A 25,844-nucleotide genomic window follows, 5' to 3' on the forward strand; every position below is an offset into this window, starting at 1 on the left:
ATAGGCTAGACATCAGGATCCACCCTGCTTGCTGTATGTTCCCCTCCCCTACATGCCTTTGCTTTTTTTTTTTTTTTTTTTTCAGTACTGAGCATGGAACCCAGGGACTTCACACTGAGCTATATCCCCAGTTACTTTTTGAGAGAGGATCTCACTAAGTCCCTAAGGTGCCCAGGTGTAGGGTTCAAATTTATGATCCTTTTGTCTCAGCCTCCCAGAGTGTTAGAATTACAGGGATGTGCCACCATGCCTGGCATCTTTTCCTTTAAAAAAAATGAAAACATACTTACGAAGAAAGACTAGGTGTACCTGAGAGCAAGTGGTGGCTTTTGAAGTATCCTAAGAACCCTTGGAAGGAGCATCTCCCAGACATGGGCCCTGTAGGTGTCCTTGAGACACTACTGGGCAGCCCCAGGGGTGAGAACCAGAGCAGAGAACGTGGAGAAGACAGTGGAAAAAACCTAGGGGCTGGGAAGGGCAGAGACAGCCATGGAGGCACCTTCCCTCCTGTTTTCATTTGTGCTAGCACAGACCCCTCTAGGGCAGGACACAGGGCATGGCCAGTGAAGAGGAGACAAACGGGCTGAAAGTATGCAGAAGGAAAGGTGAAGCTGGGCCTCCAAGGGTCCACCAGCTTGCTGGACAGGGAAGGGGGACAATTCCCTCAGTGCATGAAGCCAGGCAGAAGGAAGATCCTCGTCCCACCGAGCAGACTGTGCCTGCTGAATTCTCTCTGTTAACCCACGTTCCTCTTCTCCTCCACGCTGCGAAGCTGGAAAGATGGCCTTGGACTCTGTGCCCTCATCCACAGACACCGGCCCGACCTCATTGACTACTCCAAGCTTAACAAGGTCATTCTGGGTGGCCTGGCATGCAGTGTGTCCACCTCGTCCTCAGCATGTCATCCTGAGAATGAGCACATCAGCACTAATTGCACAGACCCTCGCTGCCCACAGCCAGACCCCCAGGAGAAGCATGTTCTGCCAGTGAGCTTCTCCCATGATGGCAGGAGAGAGCCAGGAAAACATTCACCAGCTAGGGGACACTCCCCTGTCAGGGAGACCAGTCGCCCATCACTTGCCAGGGAGGCCCCGCACTTGTCAGGGTGGACACTCACCTGTCAGGGAGTGCACTCATCTACTTGGGAACACAGGACCAAAAGCTAAGCCTTCCTACTGAGCCCTGTCAGTGTAAGTTTGATGGTTGGGCTTGGCTTCCTAGGAAGGCTTTAGATGCCTTTCTTAAAAATTGAGGAATAAAAAAAGAAATTGGGACTAAGAAAGTTTCACATATTCCAAAATTTCCTTTACCTTTCTTGAGAGTTTACTTACAGATATATTAACTCAGAATTGATAACTTGTTTCTCACATAATGAACTAATCATAACTGTCTCACTATCGATAAGGTGATAGTTGTCACATTAGAAAAGTTTTGGGAATTTTTTTGTTTTATTTGTTTTTTTAGAAAATTGAATTTAGAAATCTTTTTTTTTTTTTGGTACGGGGGATCGAACTCATGACCTTGCACTTGCGAGGCAGGCAGCTGGAACCATTGAGCTAAATCCCCGGCTCCAGAAATCTTTAATTCTTCCTTTAAGCCTAATGTTTAGTGTGCCTAGGTCTCAGATCAGCATTTTGTTTTTTTGTTTGTTTGGTGGTGGTACTGGGGACTGAACTCGGGGCCTTAGCACTGAGGTACATTCCCAGTCTTTTTTTATTTTTCATTTTTAAAATTTTGATTGTTTTTAAATTTTTTTTTGTTTTTTTTGAGACAGGGTCTCGTTTTGTAGTGCAAGCTGGCCTTGAATTATGTAGTCCAAGTTGGCCTTGAACTCCTGGTGAACCTCCTGACTCAGCCTCCAAAGTGCTGGGATTACAGGGGTGTGCTACCACGCCTGGCTTCATTTTTTTAAATTTTGAGACAGAGTTTTGCCAAATTGTTAAATTGTGCAGACTTGGATTGAGCTTGCAATCTTCCTGCCTAAACTTCCCAGAGTACTGGGATTACAGGTTTGTGTCACCATGCCCAGCTTCTTACTCATTCCTTTGCAGTAGTTTTAAAATGTAATATGTGATGCAAAAGCGGATGAGGGCCTGTTGAGAGTGGGAGACCTGCGCTGCCTTAGAAATAATACTGTGGGAAAATTCAGGGCTGAGAGCTCAGCCTGCTTTTACTGGACAGCCCCGCAGTGGTAGTTTGACACATTTCCTCCAAGGTGCTGGTATGCTTAGCTGGGCATTCACATGTGTTGTGTGTTTCTGTGTGGAATCTGGCTCTGCTGCATGCTGCCCTCTCTGTGTAGTATGGACAGTCATAGGACAGTCATAGTGTCCTGGCTTACCTTGTCTCTTGAGTTGTCACTTGCCCACCCCACCAGTACTCACAGAGAGCATGTGAAGAATTGATTTACCCCTACAGATGAAGACTACAATACTGCGGTCAGGAGTGGAGTTTTTCCCTAGCTCTTTCATGCATATGTTTTCTTACTCCCAAGTTACCTTGAAATATTTTAAACATATTGGCAATGTACGTTTCCCCCCACAAATCTCTATTGAATTTGCAGAATGAAAAAGTTGGACTGGATAGACTTAGCTTCACAAGCAGTTTGTAATGGTCAGTTTTTATCACGAAAGATTCAGACTTGTGGAAATTGACCATCTAAAATGGTAAAAATAATAATGATAGGAATGAATACTTCCCATGGTACTCGATTAGACACTGTTATAAATATATATGTGTATACATATTCAGATATGTTCATGTATGTAAGATCACATGCATACATTTATTTGAGCTTTACTCCAAAACTGTTATTGCAGTTTTATATACCAGGAAAATGGGAAGCTGGGTAATCTGTCATGGTCTCATGGCCAGATGACTGAGCTAGGAAATACTTAATTGCCACATTTTATCTCTTTTCAGTTACAGTCTAAATGAGATAGCTTTCACAAAGTCTGAGTCATTACTCTGTGTGTGGTTTTTTTGGTTTTTGGTACTGGGGATCGAACTTACTCTGTGTTTTTGATGCCAAAATCAGTCTTTTTTATTTGCGGGGGAGGGCTTTTAGTCAGCTATTTGGCTTTATAAATATATCCATAAAGTATGAATAAGATTTGCTTAATGAGATGGCTGATTTCAATAAAATGGTTATATGCTTTATTAAATCACTAGTTAGTTTATTTATTCATTTATTTTTATTTTTATTTTTTTTCTTGAAAATAATTTTATACTCTGTGAGGCCAGGACGCGGAGTTTGGTGTCTTCATTGAGCACATTGAATGTGGTTTTGAAGCCTGTGCTCTTCAGATATTCCACTGTATTAAGATAATTGTGCTCAATGCAGGACATTGCAGTTTCTAAAATGTTTATATGGCATTGCTGTTAAAATTGATTACAATTAGGCCAGCGATTTAGCTCAGTGGTTCTGCTGCCTGTCTCACAGACGCAAGGTCCTGAGTTCGATCCCTGATCCCCAGTACCAAAAAAACAAAAACAAACAAAAAATTGATTACAATCAACTCTGGACTGACACTGCTTTTCTTTTCTTTTTTTTGGTACCAGGGATTGAACTCACAATCTTGCGCTTGCAAGGCAGACAGAGTGCCAACTGAGCTAAATCCCTAGCCCCTGACACTACTTTCAATTTTGATTTTTCTGTCATCCCATCCCATTTCAGATTCATTATAGCTAATCTATTTAGTAAATCAAAATAAGATATGTTAGGTCTTCTAGTTTTTCAGTATTTCAGTTAAGCGCTGCTGTTAAATTTCTTATGTGTATTTAACTAGTTTTACAATGGTAGATAAATGTGTTCTTCAAATATTTTTTTTCACATATTCATGTACAATTTTAAGGTTTTGTAATTTCTTCTAGCCTTTAATCTGACAGAAACATGATTTTTGTAACTTCTTTAGTGAGCTAACCATTTTATCCATTATATCTCTCTATTCTCCAGCTTTGTAAGTTTAAAGCCAATATGTTGGAGTAAACGTTCTCCAAGATCGCCTTCCAGATCTGGAAAATGCATCTTTCATGATTTCTTTTTGAATGATTGAAACTATGTTACTCATAGGCTGGAAAACAAGTTCTGATGTGTTCAGGATGTTCTTCCTTATCAGTGAGAGGCTCCCTAACAACTGTCTTGTGCTTGCAGAGCATTTGTTCTTTAAAATCTTTTGTTCACCTTTTATGAAGTGGAGTGTGCATGGGTTGTATAGTTTCTGTCATTTTATCTAAACATTTGAAGTGATTGGGAAAAGGTAAGGAAAATCACTTACATGTTATGGTTGTGTGTGGGTAAGAAGGCATCCTGCCTTAAGTGGGGGATATAAATAGCATTATTTATAAGTCCTAATTCAATATATTTTTTAAAAAACTGGTTGTTGGTTTTTTTATATAGGATGATCCCATAGGAAACATTAACCTGGCCATGGAAATTGCAGAGAAGCACCTGGATATTCCTAAAATGTTGGATGCTGAAGGTGAGATGAAAATTGTGCTTAATGTGTTACAGAAAATCTTTAGACTACAAATGTTAACAGCTACACCTGGAGATTTTGTAAAACTGTATCTAAGTTACACCTGAAGTCCTTAGCTTCTTTCTTTTTACCTACCTAATCTACATAAAATATTTCCTGCTCAAAAGCAAGCCAGAAAAATCATAGCGAAAGTATTCAGCAAAAATTTCAGCTTTAGCTAAGAAGCAGAATGCTTTGGTTTATAATTTTTTAAATAAGATTTTCTGTGTTTATGTTTTTCAATACCATAATGTATTTTCATTAACCACAAAGGGACAAGTTTAGCAAATAAATCTTTGTGGCAAAAAAAAATTTTTTTGTGGCACACTGAAGGGGAAAAAGTCGTTTCTCTCCACTAGAAGTTACCAAATTAAATATAAAATACGGAACATTCAGCCATTTGAGTACCACGCAAACTTTCGTATTTCATTTTAATTGTCTCAATTTAATTTTGTTAGATCTGAAAGAACTTCTGTGTATTTTGCACTTTTGCAGCACTCATTCTGGGGGCTTGTTTCAAATACTTCTTGTGCCATTTTTATGTGGTGAGCTAATGTGAGCTTTACCTATGGCACACCATTTAAAGCACGTGTGTAGAGACCATTGATTTCATTTCTGTGATTCATTTAGTTTTCAGTAGACATTTGTTGAGCACTTTTTATGAGCAGGATCCTCTCTGAGTACTGTAGGAGGTACTGAGATGGATGAGACCCTGCCCATGAGGGACTTGTATTCATATATTATTTTGTTTGTTGTTAATATTTTTCCGTAATGGTACATTGTTTTTACTAATTTGCACTATTAGGGAAAAGTAAAGAACTTGATTATAGTCTGTGATTAATCTTTTTTTTTTTTTTTTTTTTTTTTTTTGCGGTACCGGGGATCGAACTCAGGACCTTGCACTTGTCAGGCAGCCACAGTGTCACTGAGCTACATCCCTGGCCCTTGTAGTTAATCTTCTGTTTCTCCTTATTCGGGTGATTCTTTAAATGACTACAAACTGGGTGGCTTAAAACAACAAAAGATTCTTTTTCTCTCCTAGCTCTGGAGGCTGTAAGTCTGAAATGAAGCATTGGCAAGACCTGAAGGGCAGGATTCTTTCCTCCTCTCCATCTTCTAAGCTCACACATTCCTTGGTTTGTGGCAGTATGAACCCAGTTACTGCCTTTGTCTTCACAAGGCCTTCTGTGGTCTGTCTTGGTGTGTCTGCTCCTCTTATAAGGACACCTGTTGGATTAAGGGCCCTTCCTACTCCAGCATGACCTCACTGTCACTCTGTTACGTCTGTAATGATCCTTCTTTCAAATAAGATCATGTTCACAGATAATGAGGTTAGGACTTCAGTATACCTTCTAGGGGGACACAGTTCAACCCATAATAGGGGTCTTTCAACTGAGACTCTAATATTGCCCATTTATTAAGTGTACAACCATATTAGACACCTGCTCAAGTGCTCATATTTGAAGGCAATTTGGAATTCTACTTACAGTTTCTCCAAAGCTCTTTAGAGGAGGGGATCAATACAGCAATGCAGTTAGAACATAGAAAATTTCCTTTTCCTCTTTGCTCATCTATCTTCTCTGAACTAAGTTCATATTTCTATGGCCTCTTCTTTGACCTTTCCATATGATAGATAACTTCTCAGAGTTGAATTGATAGCCAGGATGAATTAGTAAATTCATCTTCTTATTCAGTAACATCTCTCTAGTATCCTAAATTGACGACAAATCTCACTTTCAAACACTCATTTTTGATTATCCGCATGATCACCATCATCATTCCTTTGGCCTTGCTTACATCCTTCTCAGTCCTTTTGTTTTCCCTTAGTATGGGTGTGTTTCCCTCTGTTCATCTTTCTTGGCAGTGGGATATGTTAGTACTGTAATTATTTCCTCCTCCTAGCATTCCTTTCGTTGCTTTTCATTGTCTTTTCTTTTTAATGGTCCAGAAGAGTGCTCACACACTGTGTTACTAGTTTTCTGGAGTACATTTTTATAATCTTCTGATGAACAGTTGTGACCCTGACTCCTTTGGGGGAGGAGCGCACTGTCATGCATCTGCTGCACAGATTCAGCCTGCCTGTTGCCTTTGTGCTGTTTGCACTGGGAACGTTGTTACCACCGTGCTATAGGAACCCTTTCTCATCACCGCGTGCTGTCATTATACCATCAGGGCCTGGTCTCCCCTGCTCTTCTCATTAATGCTTCTTGCTAAATCCTCACCCCTCCTGCCTGTTGCCTCGACCTCATGTTTTGTCATTTGTGTGTTGGTCCTTGAACTCAAGTGTGTCTTTTCAAGTGGCTCATTGGGCCCCCTACCCATGAACTGTACTTACTGTGAAAATGGGTAACATTCTTCTCATTTTAACTATCTACCATACTTTGCAAAGGTTGTGGAAATTGTTTCCTTGTTTTCTACCTTGAATGTGTTTTGAGGTGAGTCCGAAGTTTGGCCCTGTGGGCCTACATGCTCCATGCAGACTTGCAAAATGGATCTCACTGATCGTGCACCTTCACATGTGTAGTGGTAGGACATCCATGGAAACATGCTAGAATTCTAGACGCCTCTTTCTGCCCAGAGATGTGCCTTTCCTGCTAGTTCAGGCTCGTTTTGGGCTAGCCCCAGGACCCTTTCTCTGGCAATTCCTTTATTTCCCTTGGCAGTTCTCAAAACTGCATAGAGAGGAGGGACTTTGCAGGTGTGACTTTTTTGCTTTGAGCCAAGATTTTAAAAAGCATGGGAGTGAGGAGAAGATTCCTGCCCCTGCCTTCTGAGGGAGAACTTAGCAGAGGCCTGGTGGTGTTAGCATATCAAAGCGGTTAACTCTCTTTTCGCCACACAGACTTAGCATTCACTGGTAGACCTGATGGAAGAGCTGTAATGACCTATGTGTCCTATTACTATCATGCTTTTGCTGGTATACGGAAGGCGAGGATGTAAAACACAGGTCATCTTCATCCTTCGCCTCTTGTGTCCATTTTTTTCTGTTGTTTTCTTCTTTTCCTCTCTCTCCTCTGAGTAAGGAGACTGGTTCTGAGCAGACAGTCCTTTCTGTTTTGTAGTTTAGTTTTCTTTGAAACTGACTTTCTGTTCATGCAGTGCCATGCCATCCATGTTTGTTTCCCAGAAGGTCCCATATCATCACCCAGTCCCACCTTCTTGCTGTTAATAGCTTCTGCAAACCTAGTGACAGGGGTTTACTGTAGGAAATAATTACAGGGTATCATTTAACTTCATTCTGTCCATTGGCTGACCTGAATTAAAAAGCAGTTTACCAAAGTATAAAGTTGCCAAGGTAGAGGAAGAAAGGACATATGTGTTTACATGGTTCTATTTCTCTTTTCCAATTGGATAAATCAGCAAGTATAAGTGGCAGCAGGAGTCATAATGAGCACAAAAGTGCACACCTTTCTCTTTACCTGGCTTGTTTTTTTGGTGTTTCCTGTGGGCAACATGGTAAGTATGTGTAGGAGGTATTAAGGGACATGTCCTCTCCAGCGAATGTCACCCTCATTCCTATGGTGGTCTGCAGAGCACAGAGCCCCAACAGTTAGTGGGGGGGTGGAGATGGGGAGTAACAGGATAACCCTGCTGGTATGTCCAGCATCTTTCAAAGTGACATGCACACCTTAGAACAAAGATCAAAAGAAGAGTCTTGAGGAAGAGTGATGAGCAGATAGGTTTCTAGGTTAATGTGTTAGTTAAGTGCATTTTCAAAAGCCCATAGTGGGGCACAAGCCATCAGTTTGGTCATTAGAAAATCATGCAGATCCAAGTGGTCACATTTTCTAGCATTTCAGTGCTGTACACTCTGCCTGGGGGTCAGGTTCGCGGGCCTGAGAAACACACAGAAAAGTGCTCAGTGCAAATCAGTTTGCTCTTTCCTTTGTTCACCCTGGTTTTTCCTCTTCACCTCTGTGTGTCTCTGTGTCCTGTGTTATTTTCTCCCCTCTTAGACATTGTGAACACTCCCAAACCCGATGAAAGAGCCATCATGACTTACGTTTCCTGCTTCTACCATGCTTTTGCGGGAGCAGAGCAGGTATTCAACACTTGTGCACCTGGCCAGCTGTGTTGCTCTTTTGTTGTGTGTGTTTGTGTGTGTGTGTTTGTGCATGCACATGTGTGTGTACCTGGCATATGTTTGTATGCTTCACATCTTACCTTAATGACCTAATACTTCAAGTTCCAAACCACAAATTCTTTAACAGCTTTGACAGCTCCTAAAGTGCTTTTATCTATCTTTTCCTTCTAAAATATTTCTTTATGAAAACATTTGAGCTGAGAAGAGAAAAAGTGTCATGAAAATCAAGCCATATGTATCAGGCAGTGAAGGGGAAATTTGACAAGGATAAATGACTGTCTTTCCCATGTCCCCTGTTCTCATCTGGCTGGAAATTACCTTCTCTCTTCAGTGATGTCTTCTCACATCTTTCCAGACTAATCTTATTTTTAGTGAAATAATGAAAAGTATAGCAATAGTACACCCTCAAAAAAATACACATTCCCAAGACAGAAAGCCTATGGGATACTGTGGGAGAATGTTCTTCAGTATCTGTAGTGCTTTGCTCTTGTTACCTATCCCTTTCTGTTACGTGGAAAACCTGTTAGACTGGGTGGACAGAATGTAGTATTTCTGCAAAATCTTTAAAAGCCTCACTGGAAAATGATGATAACTGGAAATTACGCAGTGCTAATTAGGGCTTTAGAGGCTAGGCTTTGGTCAGGCCAGGCTGGAAGACTGATTAGGCACGTTCTTCCTCTTCCCGTTCCTCCTCCTCCTCTTCTTTTGGGTGGATGGGTACTGGGAGTGGAACCCAGGGGCTTGCATATGCTGGACAAGTGCTATACTACTGAGCCATGTTCCCAGCCCAACATTCTTTTTTTTGTTTGGTACCAGGGGTCAAACTTGGGACCTTGCGTTTTTGAGGCAGGTGGCAGAACCACTGAGCTAAATCCCCCGCCAACATTCTTTTTGATGTCTCATATGATCATGATTTGAGGCACATAGCCCACGTTCCCCTCAAGAAATGATAGAGGATTATCACCTCCATGACTCCTCATGTAAGTTAAAAAGTAGATTAAGCATAGTCTTAAAGCAAGTCAGCTTTCTGGGAAGATCACATCTAGGAAATTCTGTGTATTTATTTTAGGAGGTAAGGTCTTCACTGGATTCAAGTGCAGGTGTCTTTATAATCAAGATTAAGTTATTTTCGCTTTGATTTCCGAAGATCAGTGCCATTCATGGAGTTTCCACTCCATTGCCATGAGATCAGTGTCAGGAGTGTTCAGCTGGACAGATATTCAGGGACCTGAGATCTTGGTTCTCTTTACCCGTGTATTTCTGTTACTAACATGCTCAATGTTTTACAGAGCTTGTGTTTCAGACTAATGTTATCTCCCCGTTATTCCCCATAGTCTGTTCAGCCTGCTGTATAAGTCTGTGTGAAAACTAAAAATGGCGTAAAATGATTCATAGTGTCAAAAAGCCATGCCCCTGGTCTTCTCCCATCCTAACCCAGAATCTGTGCTATTTCCACCCCTGCCCCATCACCCTCACCCACCACGTCCAGCTTTGTGTGTGTGCTTCCCTGTAGCCAGAGCCATCCATTTACCTATTGTGTTTTGCAGGCTGAGACAGCGGCTAACAGGATATGTAAGGTTCTTGCTGTGAATCAAGAGAATGAGAGGCTGATGGAAGAATATGAGAGGCTAGCAAGTGAGGTAAAGCCCTGTCCACACTCACCCAGGGATGAGATACAGAGGGGAGAATGGATCATCCATGGTTTTTGCATTTTTCATCTCAGATAGAATGAAAGTAGAATATGCTCCACCCTCAACTTGCACCATTGGAGTCTGACCTAGATGACATTGCTTGAGTTTACTTGGTTTTTTTCCCTGACTCATGGGTGACCAGCAGCACAAGCGATGTTCTCTGTTCAGGAGCTTTGCTCTGCACAGTAACCCTGCACCAGAGGGACTTGCACAGCCCATTGTGGGGAGGTGGCTCAGCCTGTGTGTGCATACCTCCCTCAAGGGAATTCTGGAATGACCGAGCCCTCCCTCCAGAACTTTCCAGCCTGAGTTTCGATGGTGCCTTTCCACAGCTCTTCAGCCAGGTTCTTGATTAGAGCAGCACTTTTCAAAACTCTTGTTCTTTTTGTCCTTATTGTAGCGTAGATGACACCAATGCAATCTCCTTACTACCTCTGTGTTGTTTTCCCTAATAGAAGCACAGGTGGCAGGAGGTCCAAAGCTATACCCTCTGACTGAACTCAGGCCCAGGAACCCATATTCAAGACCAGCTCATTTTTGCTTGGATTTAGTTTACCTGCTTTTTGATCTATGACTGGGAAAAATACCATGGCCCTTAGAATAAATCTTTCCAAACAATAGTTAATAATAATCCAATCAAGTGATACTGAGTTTATATTTGTGTATGGCTGCTATGGAAAATTTTAGGGATTTTTTTTTCCTCTCTTTTTGTTTTTCTCATTATGGCTATGGGAAAACTTAATTTGATAATGATGATAAACTTCAAGGTTGAAGTGTGACCAGGATAGAAGGATGGACAATCCTCTGGAATGAAATCCTTCCTTTTCTTACTTGGTCCTTCATTCATCCTCCTAAAACCCTTAGACAGTAGAGCTATCACTATTTTAACTATTCTTTATTCTAATATAGCTTTATTTTCCAAGTGATCAGTGCATTACGTGTAAACAATAAGGCTGCAGGCAGGTCATTTCCTAGACTGGGCAGTCATTCAAGAGAAGGGTGTATATTTGTTCTTGGAAATTCACTTATCTCATGGGGATTTACTTAAAAGCTAGACATTAAAATACACTCTGGCATTGATTCAGTCCCAGGCTTACAATACTTTTGTCTAGTAAATAAATTCATTAGATTTGAACTTACTTTTATTAAGTGTATTTTAAGTTAAACTCAGTTCTTTGCTGAATTTATTACTCTACATTTCTGCCATATCAGGTGTTTTGGTTTTATTTTTGTTTCTTTTTTTGATTTGAAAGCTTCATCCAGCATTTGTCTGCTAGTGTCTGGTCCCTGAGTTTTTTGTAAATGTCACATTTTTGTAAAACATGACTCTACGTGCTAACTTTAAGTTTTTGACCTATGTGTGGTGTTGTTGGAATGATCACTAGTGGACCTATGTGGACACTGAAAATTTCATACATGCAGCTGTGCATAGAGCTGTCTTTCCCTCCTTAAGGTCAGGGGCATTGTGACCCACACTTCAGTAACTTGGGGGATGTTAAGTGAACCCATTCCAAATTACCGGGTATTTCTGGTTTTTAACTGAAAGCAGTTTGCTGGTGTATTTAGCAGCCTTTTTGTGTTTGGAGCAGCTTTTGGAGTGGATTCGGCGCACAATCCCCTGGCTAGAGAACCGGACTCCTGAGAAGACCATGCAGGCCATGCAGAAAAAGCTGGAGGACTTTCGGGATTACCGTCGGAAACATAAGCCTCCCAAGGTGCAGGAGAAATGCCAGCTGGAGATCAACTTCAACACCTTGCAGACCAAACTGAGGATCAGCAACCGGCCGGCGTTCATGCCCTCCGAGGGCAAGATGGTGTCGGTGAGTGGCTTCAGGTGGCCCTCGGGCCCTAGGGAAGCCTTACACTTTCCTAGTGGTGTTTGATCTGTGTTCCTTAATGGGTTGCTGAGCAGGAGGCCTGGACTTCCTGAATTGTGACCATTGCATGAATATGAGACTGCCACTACTTCATTCTTGATGTTTTTCTCCCTATTGTCCTGTGGTCTTTGGCTCAGCCATTGGGTGGTAGCCATGAGAGCAGAATTTCAGCAAAAGCTTCAAGTCCTCATTCCTCCCATGGCCTTTTTCCTCTTCCCCCATAGAGTTACTCCCATCTAGATCATGAGCCTTTGCCCTCTGCTGTTACACTGCTGACCCTTTCCACCCTCTCAGTGTCTGAGCCTTGCATCCATCTTGTGTCTTCCACTTCATCATTTTCCTCTTGATGGAATCAGCCCCTTGATCAGTGCCCCAGCCTCTGATAGAACCGCATCATTCCATACCCCCATGACTACCGTCCCGTCTGTCAGTTCTGTAGAAAGAGTAGCAGAAAGATTTCTTTTGTGGTTTCTACTTCTTTCCCACTCACTTCTTTGACTCTTCAACATACAGTAACCCAGTTTCTGTCCCCCTCCTGACGTCTTCTCTTCAACATCCACATTGACCCTTTGTTTTCATATTCCTGGGGTTCTCAGTAGCCGCCACCCAGTTGCCTGTTGCCTCCTCCTTTCAATTCCTCCCATTCCTACCCTCCCTCACCAGTGAGGCCTTCTCCAACTTTAGCCACAGCCCTGCCTCCACTGCTGTCTATAGATGTTGATGCCCCTGGCTCAGTGCTGGGCCCCCTTTCTATCTTTATACTTTTCAGGTAACCTCGTCCAGGCCTGGCCTGTAATTACCACCCAAGTGCTCAGGTCTTTCAAATTTCACCTCCCAGCTCAGAGTCTCCTTAGCTAGGCTTGTATATCCACTTGGATGTCTCAGAAAACATTTTAAACTTGGACATCAGGAACTTTGCTTTTTTTTTTTTTTTTTTTTTTTCGTACTGGGCTTTAGCACTAAGCTATATCCCTAGTCCTTTATTTTTTATTTAGAGACAGGGTCTTGCTAAAGTTGCTCAGGCTGACTGGTAAATTGCAGTCTTCTTGCTTCAGCCTCCCAGAGGGCTTGGATTGCAGGCATGAGCCACCATGCATGTCCGTCTCAAAAACACTTTAAGCCTGAATGTCTCAAGAGCATTTTAAAACCAACATGTCAGGAATTGGCTTTCGACAGTCCTCTACCCTTTAAACTGCTAAAGCCTCAAACCCAGGTTCCATGCTCTGTCCTTCCCTTTCTGTCACTCTCTGACATCCAATGTCTCGGGCAGTCATAGGCTCTCCTTCCTCATTAGGCCTTAACTTTGCCCTTCTTTCTTCCTCCACTGCTGTTGCCCTGTGCTGGGCCTCGGTTCTCTCTCCCTGGACCCTGCAGGTATCCCCTGAGTGGCTCTCCTTTTATTTTTGCCCCCTGTAATTCATTCCTCACATAACAGCCTCTGTCATTGTTTAAAAGAAGACAGAAAAAAAAAGTATAAATCAGAGCTTGCCACTCACCTTCTGCAAACCCTCCCATGCCTTCCTGGAGTGTTCAGAATGAAATCCAGGGTCGTAATCTTGCCAGCAGCATCCAGAATGATCTGACCGCTCTCCACCTCACTGGTGACATCTCTTGCTGCCCTTCCCTTGGTCACCACATGGCGGCCACACTGGTCCAAGATGTCTCTTCTCCCATGCTGAGTGTGTGCCCTCCTCGGGCCCCTGAGTTCATTCCTCACTTTTTCCCATAACTAGCTCTTCCTATCTTCTCTAAGCTGCTCCCTACAGGAACCAGCCTGGGGCCTCTCAATATACCTGGACCCCATTATGTTTATTCTTCAGGATATTTATCATTATTCAAAATGAGCTTATTGGTTAATTACTTACTGTCTTTCTCTCTCAACCCTTAAGAAAACCACATGGGGGAAGAGAACCAGACAGAGAACCTATTGTTTACTCTAATCATTACTCAGTAGTGCCTGAGTACACACTAGGTGCCCAGGAAGTAGCTGATGACAGAATGATTCATTATAGTTACAGAGAGCATTTTGACTTCAGTTGCTTGGAGGCTTCATCATCTTCTAGGCAGAAAATTATATCTTTGTCCACATCTGGAGAAGTGTTAGCTTGGCTAATGAGAACAGCATATTTCTTTTAAAAGGTCCTAGTGATAATAATGAAGACATGTGGAGGCTGGTCCGATGGTAGTGGGTTATCAGAACTTATTAACATTAGTGTCACTAAAGTTGGTAACAATCCCCCACTGCTAAATTTGACTGGCTTAAAAAAATAAAAAATAAATAAATTTTTTTAAAAGTTAAAAAAAGACATTCAGAAACCAAAATAGTCAAGTGGTAATTTGGGTGGAGGGAAGGATGGAAATGACACAGAAGGAGGACACTGTCAAACACGTGTTGAGGGATTTGTAGAAGTCCAGGGGGCCCATGTGTCTTAGTTATTTTTCTTTTTTTTTGGTACCCCGCGGGGATCGAACTCAGGACCTTGAGCTTGCGAGGCAGATGCGGGAACCACTGAGCTAAATCCTCAGCCCTTAGTTACTTTTCTTGTTGCTGAGACAAAATATCCAACACCCAAAGTTAAAGGAAGAAAGGTTTATTGTAGCTCAAAATTTGTAGAAGTTTCAGTTCATAGTTGGCTATCTCCAAAGTAGGGTGGCATGGCAGAGGGACATCACAGAGGAGAAACAGTTCATAGTGGGCAGAAGGCACCAAAGCAGCAAGTAGCAAGGAAGCAGCCTGCCTCTCTCTTTTATCCCTTCCAGGCTATCAACCCTTTGGATGGTGCCACTCACACTGAGTGGGCCTTCCTATTATTCACACCCAGTACTATGCCAAACCAGTCAGTGGACTAATTTAGTAATCATACGTCCTTAATTGCAGTATCACACACTAAATCCCAGAATCATACACCCTAGATCTAGCTATCTCTGAAAAGCCTCAGCTATGAGCACATGAGACTGTGGGTAGGAGACACATCTAGACACAAGCAATAATACCACGTGTCGTGTGTGCCTTCACTTGTCTTCCAACCTCCCAGGATATTGCTGGGGCCTGGCAGCGACTAGAGCAGGCTGAGAAGGGTTATGAGGAATGGCTGCTCAATGAGATCCGCAGACTGGAGCGTGTGGAGCATCTGGCTGAGAAATTCCGGCAGAAGGCCTCAACGCATGAGACGTGGGCTTATGGTAAGGGCCAGGGCTCACGTTCAATGTTTGAAGACTTGGAGTTGCACTGTGCATGGCCACAACACACCATTATTAACTTTGTCCCCAGCGTCTGTGACACCATGGACAGGTATCTGTTCTATTGTCTTAGTGATATATTTCTTTAGGAGGTAAACAAGAAAATGTATTTACTTTTTTTGTTTTCCAGTACTGGGAATTGAACTTGGGACCTTATACTTGTGAGGCAGGTGTGATGCCACTGAGCTAAATCTCCAGCCCTTCTTTCTTTTTTCCCTCTTCCCTCTTTCCTCCTTTTTTTTTTTTTTTTTTTTTTTGGTACTGAGAATTGAACCCAGGACTTTTACACCGAATCACGTCCCCAGCCCTTTTTATTTTTATTTTTGAGACAGGGTCTCACTAATTTGCTGAGTTGCCCAGGCTGGGCTCAGACTTATGATCCTCTTGCCTCAGCCTCCCCTAGTGCTGGGATTGTAAATGTGTAGGAAAATGTATTTTCTAAACAAGCAGGTAATCTCTTTCTTCACAAAATGTTACCCAAAACTTATTCTTCACATGCTTACCTATGTAATTCTGGCCTTCTTCCACCTTTTCTATTTGACTGCACAGTGTCTGTTAGTTTTTTGGGTATAGGTTGGACAGCCCTGGCCCTGCTGGTTGCTTCTGCCAATAGAGTATGTGTTCAGTGCCACGGGGCAATGTGGCATCCTTCTTAAGAGATCTCATTGGAGAGAAGAATGGCACAGGCTCATTTTCTGTAGTCTAGCTTCCTTGTTTCAATTACTTTCATTTGTTTCTTTCACGCCTTAGAAATGTACCTGTGTCTGTAGCCATGGTAATATGGTTGCACTTTTGGCCATCTTCTGGACTAAATGATCCTTTTTTGCTGGTGTAGAAGAACAAAACATTCTCCCCATCACATAATAATCTATTTTGAGAGCACCCTGGGAGATTTTTCCCTCATTCTTTGGTTCCCTTTGCTATTTTGCTTGATTTTTTATTTTGCATGGCAAGGTGGTAATGAGCCTAGATGCTGGAGCCAGACAGGGTGGCATCTGTGAGCCCTAGAGTGTGCCAGTGTCCTCTCTGTGTGCCTCTTTGTGTGCCAGTGTCCTGTTCAGAGTGGAACTAGCAGTAAAAAATCCCTTGCAGGGATTTTATGAAGAGGAAATATATTATTTTTTCCCAGTTTTTAAATTAGTATGTGTTTGCAATACATCATAGTTACATTCATTCTTGGCAGAGTGGTACATGGATATAGCATATCTTGATCACTTTTGATATCATTACTCTTGCTCGCTACCCTTGCAGTGAGTATTTTAATCAGTTTCTGACAATTGTGTGTTGTCATTAAGCATATGAACATTTGCTTTCCATTTTCAGCTTTATAGAATCAAATTCTTAAAGATAGTTAGAGAATAAAGTCATTCTACCACAGAAGTTGCTAGATTTAAGAAATATTTATGAGTGGGGGAGTGGTGCATGCCTGTAACCCCAACATTCTGGGAGCCTGAGGAAGGAGGGTCACAAGCTGAAGCCCAGCGTAGGCAACCTAGTGACTTAGCAAGGCCTTGTCTTAAAACAAAATTTTCAAAAGTGGGAGGGGATGGTTGTAGTACAAAGGCCCTGTATTCAATCCCCAGTGCTACAGGAACAAAGGAAGGGAGGAAGGGAGGGAAGGAAGGAAAACACAAATATTTATAGGGAAATAGGTAGAGGTTCAGAGGGGAAAATGTCTGATATTTATCAGAACCATCACAGGCTACATTTAACCACATACTGCTTTTAAACATGAAGATGTGGGGCAGGAGTAAAACCTGCAGATAGGCAGTCAGAACAGGAGCATTTTATCTCAGCCATCCTAGGTAGCTCTCCGGAGCAGTAATTACTAGCTGAACTGAGCTTCATGCTGATGAAGAATACAACTTAGCTCTGTGGAATGCCCTCAGTACCCGTGCCCCATCGATGCACTTATACAGTGAGCACCTGGAGGGCTGCATGTCCATGGAGGGTGACATCCTGAATGCCATTCCAGTACTCTCCTGCTCCTTTGTTCCTGACACTTTTGGCCCCTCCCCTTGCTTCTTTGAAATCACAGTGCTCTCTGAGCACTTCCCTGGCACAAAGAAGCCTCCCCGCTGTGTGACATCAGGGTGTTTATATTCCTTCGCTGCCATCTTTGCAGGCAAGGAGCAGATCCTGCTGCAGAAGGATTATGAGTCAGCATCGCTGACAGAGGTGCGGGCCCTGCTGCGGAAGCATGAGGCCTTTGAGAGCGACCTGGCTGCACACCAGGACCGAGTGGAGCAGATCGCTGCCATTGCACAGGAGCTCAAGTGCGTATGGATGCCCTAGCCCTGGGTACTGTGCGGAGATTCCAGGGACAGCATGAAGGTGGCTGCCCTGCCCCTCCCCTACTCATTTCACAGAGTCAGGTGGAACAGCCAGGAATGAGCTGCTGCTTGCTTCTCTAACTCTAGAAACAGACTGGGCTCTGGTTTTTGGGTTGTAGCAGAATCCCTGCTGTCCTCCAGCCCCTGTGTCCATATCCCCTCCCATCTAGCATCATGGAGCTCTGGCATAGACAGCCCACTCCCAGGGAAGTGAGGAACTTGGGTAGGTGAGGGAGGCCACTGCACCCTGACCAGGGCAGGAGATGAGACCAAAACGAAAGTTACCATCTGTTCTGCTCTAGTGCTTTTTGTTCTGTGTGGAGGGCTGCCATAGTGATCCGTTGAGGCTGGCTGGCTAAGTACTGAGTGAATGTTCGCCATCCCTGTCTTGTGCCCTGGCAGCCTGGGTGGTGGCCATCCTCAGGGGTCTCCGTGCTCAGGTGTCTCTGAGCTTTTATGTGGCCTTTGCCCCCTTTTAATAAATGTAAAATTTCACTCCCTGCTGTTTCTGATTCATTGTAGTTGCTGATATATTTGCAGAATTTTTAGAGCTTAAAGCATACTCATAACTTTAAAAAGTAAATAATTAAAATTTATTTCAATGTATTAGATTGTAAAACTCTTAGCTTCCTCATCATTGACTAGAGCAACACCTTAATTGACAAGTGGGGCCTCTTTTAAGAGTATCCTTTTGCAGCCTTGCCTATATAGACTGTTAATTATATGAGGCCTTGGCATCCAATTTGTACACTATGTTTGTGGCCTTTATGTGGTCCTGTTTATCGTGCTTTTTGCATGTTGGCTCTTGATTGGTCACTATTAGTTGCTCACGAATAAAATACTGAGATGAAAAGGACTTCAAGATATTTAGTGCTTTGTAATGGCTCCCACAAGTAATTTGGAACTGTTTTAAGTGTAGGCCATACATTTTAAGCAATAATTTTATATAGTTATTATTTCTGGTGCCCTGGATGCCTGTTTCTTCATACAATGGAGATGACGAATTTAAGTCTGTGACCCTCTTACTGTTACTAACATCCTTCTCAGGGCTGGGGATTTAGCTCAGTGGTTTCGCTGCCTGCTGCGCAAGCGCAAGGAACCGGTTTGATCCCCAGTACCAAACAAACAAACTAACTATCATCCTTCTCCTTTTTCCTTGTCCAAAAATAAGAAATCTGAGTTTTTGTTCAGTTTTCAAAAAGCACAATAATAGTTATGCAAACCCTAACTCCATACCAGTAGATATGAATTGGTGAGAAGAGGAAGACCATAAAGATAATGTTAGAGAGTGAGCATTGGTGTCTCCACTATGGGTCAGTAGAAGGATCCCTAAGATTTTGATTCTGTTTTCTTCTTCTTTTTCTTATTTGTATTTTGAAGAGCTATTGCCATTCTCTTTTGTATTCAGGGTTTGTAAACTACTGGTGTGATTTGCTTTTTTTTTTATAACAAATAGACAAAAGAATCTTAGACAACCTCAGTCAGATGTAAGTATGTTTTGTAGACATTTTCTGGTTGCTCTTGAGAATAGGACAAGCTCTGACAAGGTGACAGAGAGCTCTGACAAGGTGACAGGGAGCTCTGTCCCTATTGGAATGTTCTGGAAGGACACCAAAGAACGCTCAGACAACAACCATGTGCAGTAAAATCAGTAAGCATGAGTTAATATTATTCCAGAAAAAAAAGCAGTGAATGACCGCTGCTCTAACTTAAAATGGGAAAAAAGAGATAAACTTAAGCCTCAGGGAAATGGTTGGCAGGGATGGAGGGGACTTCTAGAAAGTTGTCTCATCCTGGATCATGTTTGAAGTCTCTTCACTTTCATCTTAGCTAAAAGGGTGATTATATTTTGTACAGGATTCAAACCTGTTATCCCTGAGATATGAGGTTGACCTTCTAGTCAAGCATTTCTTTTATGGTAATTTCCAATGAATTCACCTCGACAAGACCTCAGATAGGGTACATAAATGGATATGGCAAGGAAAAACAAGCATTCAGCAAGAAGTCATTTTGTTCTTTCTGTCACACTAGCAGCACGACCCAAACCAGAACCTTATTGTCCCTAAGTGGAAGGACTCTGTCCTTCCCCATTTTACAAGTCCCTGTGTGCTAGATAAAGTCACAGTGCCCTGCTACATGGGTTGCTCCATTTTGTGGTCAGGTTTCATGCCCTCCAAGAGGAGCCAAGGACATAGGGCAGTGCAGTCCTTGACTCTGCCCCTTGATCATTCTGATACTCCAGTCACTGTGGCTGTGGCCTGGCTGCAGAAATGTCACCAAGTCAGATGGTTGGCTTCACTTACAGTTTCCTTTTTTTTTGGTACTGGAGATCTAACTTGGGACCTTGCACTTACAAGGCAAGTGATGGAACCATTGAGCTAAATCCCTGGCCCCTACAGTTTCCATTTTAAAATCAGTCTCTCAGGGCGCCTCACCAAGAAACCCAGGTAAAAGAAAGCTAGCCCAGGCATAAGTTTTACTAATTCTTCTGTCATTTACTAAAGTGATAATGTTTGCAATGGCAAAGATGAACAAAACCCTAAGATACATTGCCAGTTCTCTATATTTTTTAAACTTTCCTATTTGAATCATTTTCCATCATATCACCTGGGAAAGTTAATCTTTATCTTTCTTTTTAACTTTTCATAGTGAACTGGACTATCATGATGCAGTGAATATTAATGATCGGTGCCAGAAGATTTGTGACCAGTGGGACAGATTGGGGACACTCACACAGAAGAGGAGAGAGGCTTTGGAGGTAATATCTTAAATCCACCTGTTGAATTCTTGTTTATGAAGCCACTTGTTCATGAGATCTTTAATACAGACTCTTTAAGTCACTGAGGCTAAGTGTTTCTCTCCGATCTTGTGTGTACAAAACAGTGTCTAGTAAACACAAATATGAGAACCAGAAGGAATGGGAGGTTGGTAGCTTTGTACTATAACTTGTCCATACAGCAATGAAATGCACTTTGGATTTAAAAAAATCCAAGGGTGATGAGATTATGATAAAAGCCCACTTTGGGTCAAGTAGTAATTACAGTGACTTTCCAAAAGTTCTTTTACACATGTAAGTCAACTGAATCAGGAAATTAGAAAAAACCAAACTTGAGATTAAAAGGGGAAAATGGGGGAAAAAATGAAGGAAAGAAAAATTGGTGTGAAACAGAATCAGGATACATTGGCCTTAATCCAAGTGTAAGACTTGGGTAAATGACAATTGGTAGCTGAGTTTAACTAAACCTAATTACCTTTTGTTATAAAGACTAATGTTAAGTGAAATAAATCAGACACACAAACTGAAGAGTAAAATAAAGATAGCGAATAGGAAACAGGAAAGTAGATCTTTTGCCAAAGGGAAGAGGACCCAAGAGTTGGAAGGAAGAGGAAGGGAGGAGAAGGGAAGGGGATGAAAAAGAATTAAGATGTGTTATGTACATGTACCAACTCCCCACGATGAATGTAATCATTATGTACTACAAACATGTACTAATAAAAATAAAAAATTTTAAAATGACTAATGTGACATGAAGAAAAGCAGTTGGCCAATTTTTAAACATTTCTACTTGAATTTGATTCAGGGAAAGGGCAAAAATTTTAGAACAGGAGGAGGAAAGAAAAATGAATGTAACTGTGCAGACTTTTGGGCACAGGATGCTTTCCCTGTCTGTCCCTCTCTGGCTCTGCTGTGTGGAACAGCACACATCGCTCTCTCTCGCTTGAACCTTTGTGCTTTCATATACCCAGAGAGGCAAGAGGAGCCTTGTGTCAAATAGTGATTTGCTGTAATTACTGTTAGACACAAAGTGGCCTTAATATCATAATTTTATCACTCTTGAATTTGTTTTTAATTCAAAAGTGTGTTTTAGGGGCTGGGGATTTAGCTCAGTGGTTCCGTGCTTGCCTCGCAAGCACAAGGTCCTGAGTTTGATCCCCGGTACCAAAAAAAAAAAAAGTGGGGCCGGGGATTTAGCTCAGTGGTTTTGCCGCCTGCTGCGCAAGCGCAAGGACCTGAGTTCGATCCCCGGTACCAAAAAAACCAAAAAAACAAAAAAACGTGTTTCACTTATGTGTCGATAAGTTATAGCACAAAGCCACCAACCTCCCTTTGTCTCTGCCTCCCACTTTTTGTGTCCTGCATGAGGCTAGTTCCTTCTGTTCTCCTTGGGCAGGTGACTTTGGGAAAGGCACACACCTTTCCTGCACACTGTTGACTACATAAGGCATAAGATGCCTTGACCTTCCTTTTTCCCTGCACAGTTAGGGAATCAGGTCCTCTAACTTATAAAATCCTACTTCACCTGAAAACAAGACACTGTGCACCTGTGTGGATTCTCAGCTTTCCAAAAAGTAGCACAAAGTAGAGTGCATTAGGTGCTTTAAAAACAAGACTATCCCAGCACTCGGGAGGCTAAGGCAGGAGTGTTGCTGAGTTTGAGGCCAGCCTGAACTACATAGTGGGACCCTGTCTCAAAAAAAAAAAATAAAAAATAAAAACAAGGTTTCTCTAGATGTTATTAAATATTTCTTTGATTTAAAAGGCCCCTTAGAGGCCCTAGGACTCCACCTATTTGAGCATCAGGTAATCTTTTGTAGACACATGCTAAACATCATTTAACACTGTTTTTCTGGGATACATATTTACATTTGTACATCAGAAACTTTTTACTATTTAATCTATGATAACACTTGCTTCCATTTAACTAATCTCCAGAGGACTGAGAAGTTACTAGAAACCATTGATCAATTGCACTTGGAGTTTGCAAAGAGAGCTGCTCCCTTCAACAACTGGATGGAAGGCGCTATGGAGGACCTGCAGGACATGTTTATTGTCCACAGCATTGAGGAGATCCAGGTAATTGGACACTGTGACTGTACTCCTACTGTGTAGAGATTGTCATCTATCTATCTATGTATCTCTATCCATCTGTCTTAGATATATGTATTTGAAACACTACCTCCTTACCAAGGAGCAGTCTACTAGGATTTGCCTCTGAGTGTTGAGAATTGCAGACAGCCCCTGACTTATAGATGCTTTACCTTAGGAGTTTTTAACTTTATGACAGTACAAAAGTGATACACGTTCAGTAGGACACATACTTTGAATTCTGAAGTTTGATCTTTTCCTAGACTAGTGATTGAGTTGAGGTAGTCCTCTCATGTGGTACTAGGCAGCAGCAGCTCCTGATCAGCCCCACAATCACATGGGAAACAACTGCTCCTTTGTAATATGCTATGTTGCTAAGCTGTGATGTCTGGTAGATTAGGTATGTTCCATGCACTTTCAACTTAGGATATTTTCAAACTATGATGGGCTTATTGGGATGTAACCACACTGTAAGTAAGTCAGCATGTGTACTTCCTGCACACTAGCTGTCATCTAAAGGATGGTTGTTGGTGTTTCTTGATTGTACTCCAAGGCATGGGGTGACAGCCTGAACATGTTGTTGTTGTTGTTTTGAGACAGAGTCTCACTATGTAGTTCAGGCTGGCCTTGAGCTCACTGTATAGCCCCAAGCTAGCCTCACAAACTCAGGGCAATCCTCCTCCCTTCGGGTGAAGCAACAGTTTTGATAAGTGGAAATTGTTGTAGCCTTGTGGTAAAAAGCTGTTTTCTGTGCCTTTTCTTTTTGAGGAGTACAGATGTTTTCCTGGTGGTTTGGAGGTATAAATAAGGCAGCAAACGATAGGTACTTCTGTAGGTCTGCAAAGGAAAAACTGATCATTAGACAGGGCAGCTAAATTCTACTCATCAGTAGAAAGACTGACCTAAACAATAGCCGGGGACCAGAAATAATGAAAGCAAATATGATTTAAAAAACCTTATTTTTTGAAGAATGGATGAATGGCCATCAATTAAATTGTCATTGTGATATCTTTCTTTCATCTTCAAGGAACCTGACTTCTGTATACCAAAGACCTTTTCTAAAACATCCAGAATTTTTTCTCCAGAGATGCCTGCAATTATAAAGACATTGGCATGTGTGCAGAAGGAACTAGCAAAGCCTGTAAAATGGGCACTAAACTAGATTGGTTTTCTCTACTCATTCCTTGGCAGAGTCTCATCACGGCCCACGAGCAGTTCAAGGCCACACTGCCTGAGGCGGATGGGGAACGGCAGTCTATCTCCGCCATCCAGAATGAGGTAGAGAAGGTAATTCAGAGCTACAACATCAGGATCAGCTCCAGCAACCCATACAGCACTGTCACCATGGACGAGCTTCGCACCAAGTGGGACAAGGTGGGCATCTGAGGCCAGGTGGGGAGGAGGGCAGCATCCTCGAAGCCAGGGTTGAGGGGAAATACAAACACCTCGGGCCTTAGGGTGGCAGCCTGCTGTGGCATCATGATCAGCATTTTCTTTTACCCTAAATTTCATAGGCAAACTATGTGAAACCTTAAATGCTATTAGCCACTTCTACAGTTTGTGGGGAAAATAGAGATTCTCTTCCTTAAGGAAAATTTTACAAATTTTGTCAAAATTAGTACAGGTTATACTACTAATACTATAAGGGAAGCCCTCTTTTTTTTTTTCTGGTACTGGGGATCGAACTCAGGACCTTGTACTTGCCAGGCAGGAGTTACATCTCTGGCCCAAGGGAAGCAATTTTTTTTTTGGTACCAGAGATTGAACTTTGGTTCTTGCGCTTGCGCAGCAGGCAATGAAACCACTGAGCTAAATCCCCGGACCCAGGGAAGCCCTTTTTAATACCCCAACTAAATATTTGGTGGAATCAGCTTGCCCATAGTACTTCATTAGAGAGTTTTTAGATTATGAAATGTACATGCCCCCAAATGTGTATGAATATTAAATGCAGAAAAATTGGTAGAAAATTATATCTGAGGAACCAAAATATTTCTACTAACTTTTGCTGGGGTTTTTTTGTTTTGTTTTGTATTTTGGTAACGGGGATCGAACTTGGGTCCTTGCACTTGTTCAGCAGGTGGCGAAATGGCTAGGTTTTAATTATAGTCACAGTGTGACCATTTGAGCCCACTTGCCTCATTTTTTGTTTGTTTGTTTTTGGTACCGGGGATCAAACTCGAGACCTTGAGCTTGTGAGGCAGGCGGTGGAACTGCTGAGCTAAATTCCTGCCCCCTACTTGCCTCATTTTTAAGAGAAATTTATTTTCATAGTTTAAATTACAGTTAGTCACCTCAGTAAGCTAATATATAGTCTGTGTAAAGAGTAAGTCCAGCATGGCCAGGGATTTAGCTCAGTGGTGCCACTGCCTGCCTCGCAAGCGCAAGGTCCTGAGTTCAATCCTCGTACCAAAAAAAAAAAAAGTTAAAAGAGTAAGTCCACCACATGGATTTGAGGTGGACTATAAAATCACACATAACAAATGAGTTACACACCGTGCATAGCAAGGAAAAAAACAAGTGTAAACAAGGATTGTGTCCATCTTAGAGACAGTAGTTAGATATTGTACAAGAGCTTTAGATGTACCTCTGGTCTTCCTAAGGTCAAAGTAAAAAGGGAAATGTATTGAGCTAAGTAGTTCCTTGTGGGAGAAAAGTGAAAATATGTCATTTCTTTTTTTTTTTTTTTGGTACTGGGGATCGAACTTGGGTCTTTCCGCTTGCGCAGCAGGCAGCGAAACCACTGAGCTAAATCCCCGGCCCAATATGTCATTTCTTAATGTGAGTCAAATATTTCTCCCTTCAGTAAGTTATGAAGCAAATTGGACTTTTGTACAAGGAGCACTGAATAATGATGTATGTAGCAACAGTTTTTTAGATAACACAAACAACAGTTCCAAAGCTTTTTTTGGTCTGTTGATTGAGAGAACTGAGGCAAAGCATTAACATATAATTCACAGTAGAACAGAATGTATGAGACCAGGTGACAAGCTTTGTTGTGATCCAGCATTGCACGGGAATCCTCATTATGAACTCAGCAGGGTTTGCTCTTGGACTCCTTCAAGTAATTATGTCTGAAAATTCATGAAAATATTTAAGATGAAGAAAGGAACAAATTATATTGGAATGTCGTTATTAAAATATTTTAAAAGTTGGGATAGAATAATGCATGTCTCTCCTTATTGACACACAAGATCTAACAGCTGGCTGCTGATCTTGAAGAGCCACATGTACATGA

At 42.1% G+C, this 25,844-nt stretch overlaps 1 protein-coding gene across 1 annotated transcript in view; it reads left to right on the forward strand.

Annotated features, from left to right (window-relative positions):
- Actn2 (actinin alpha 2) overlaps window positions 1–25,844 on the forward strand; it is a 71,877-nt gene that overhangs the window by 35,355 nt on the left and 10,678 nt on the right. The window contains exons 6-15 of the mRNA XM_004854605.3: window positions 773–851; window positions 4,400–4,481; window positions 8,474–8,559; window positions 10,149–10,241; window positions 11,882–12,112; window positions 15,205–15,352; window positions 17,535–17,685; window positions 20,392–20,500; window positions 22,457–22,597; window positions 23,801–23,983. Of these exons, the coding sequence (XP_004854662.1) occupies window positions 773–851; window positions 4,400–4,481; window positions 8,474–8,559; window positions 10,149–10,241; window positions 11,882–12,112; window positions 15,205–15,352; window positions 17,535–17,685; window positions 20,392–20,500; window positions 22,457–22,597; window positions 23,801–23,983 (1,303 nt within the window). The remainder of the gene's footprint in view (window positions 1–772; window positions 852–4,399; window positions 4,482–8,473; window positions 8,560–10,148; window positions 10,242–11,881; window positions 12,113–15,204; window positions 15,353–17,534; window positions 17,686–20,391; window positions 20,501–22,456; window positions 22,598–23,800; window positions 23,984–25,844) is intronic.

Source organism: Heterocephalus glaber, unplaced genomic scaffold, assembly GCF_053883595.1.
Source record: "Heterocephalus glaber isolate CG9 unplaced genomic scaffold, H.glaber_assembly_v1.0 deba00001472, whole genome shotgun sequence".
NCBI classification, from domain to species: Eukaryota; Metazoa; Chordata; class Mammalia; order Rodentia; family Bathyergidae; genus Heterocephalus; species Heterocephalus glaber.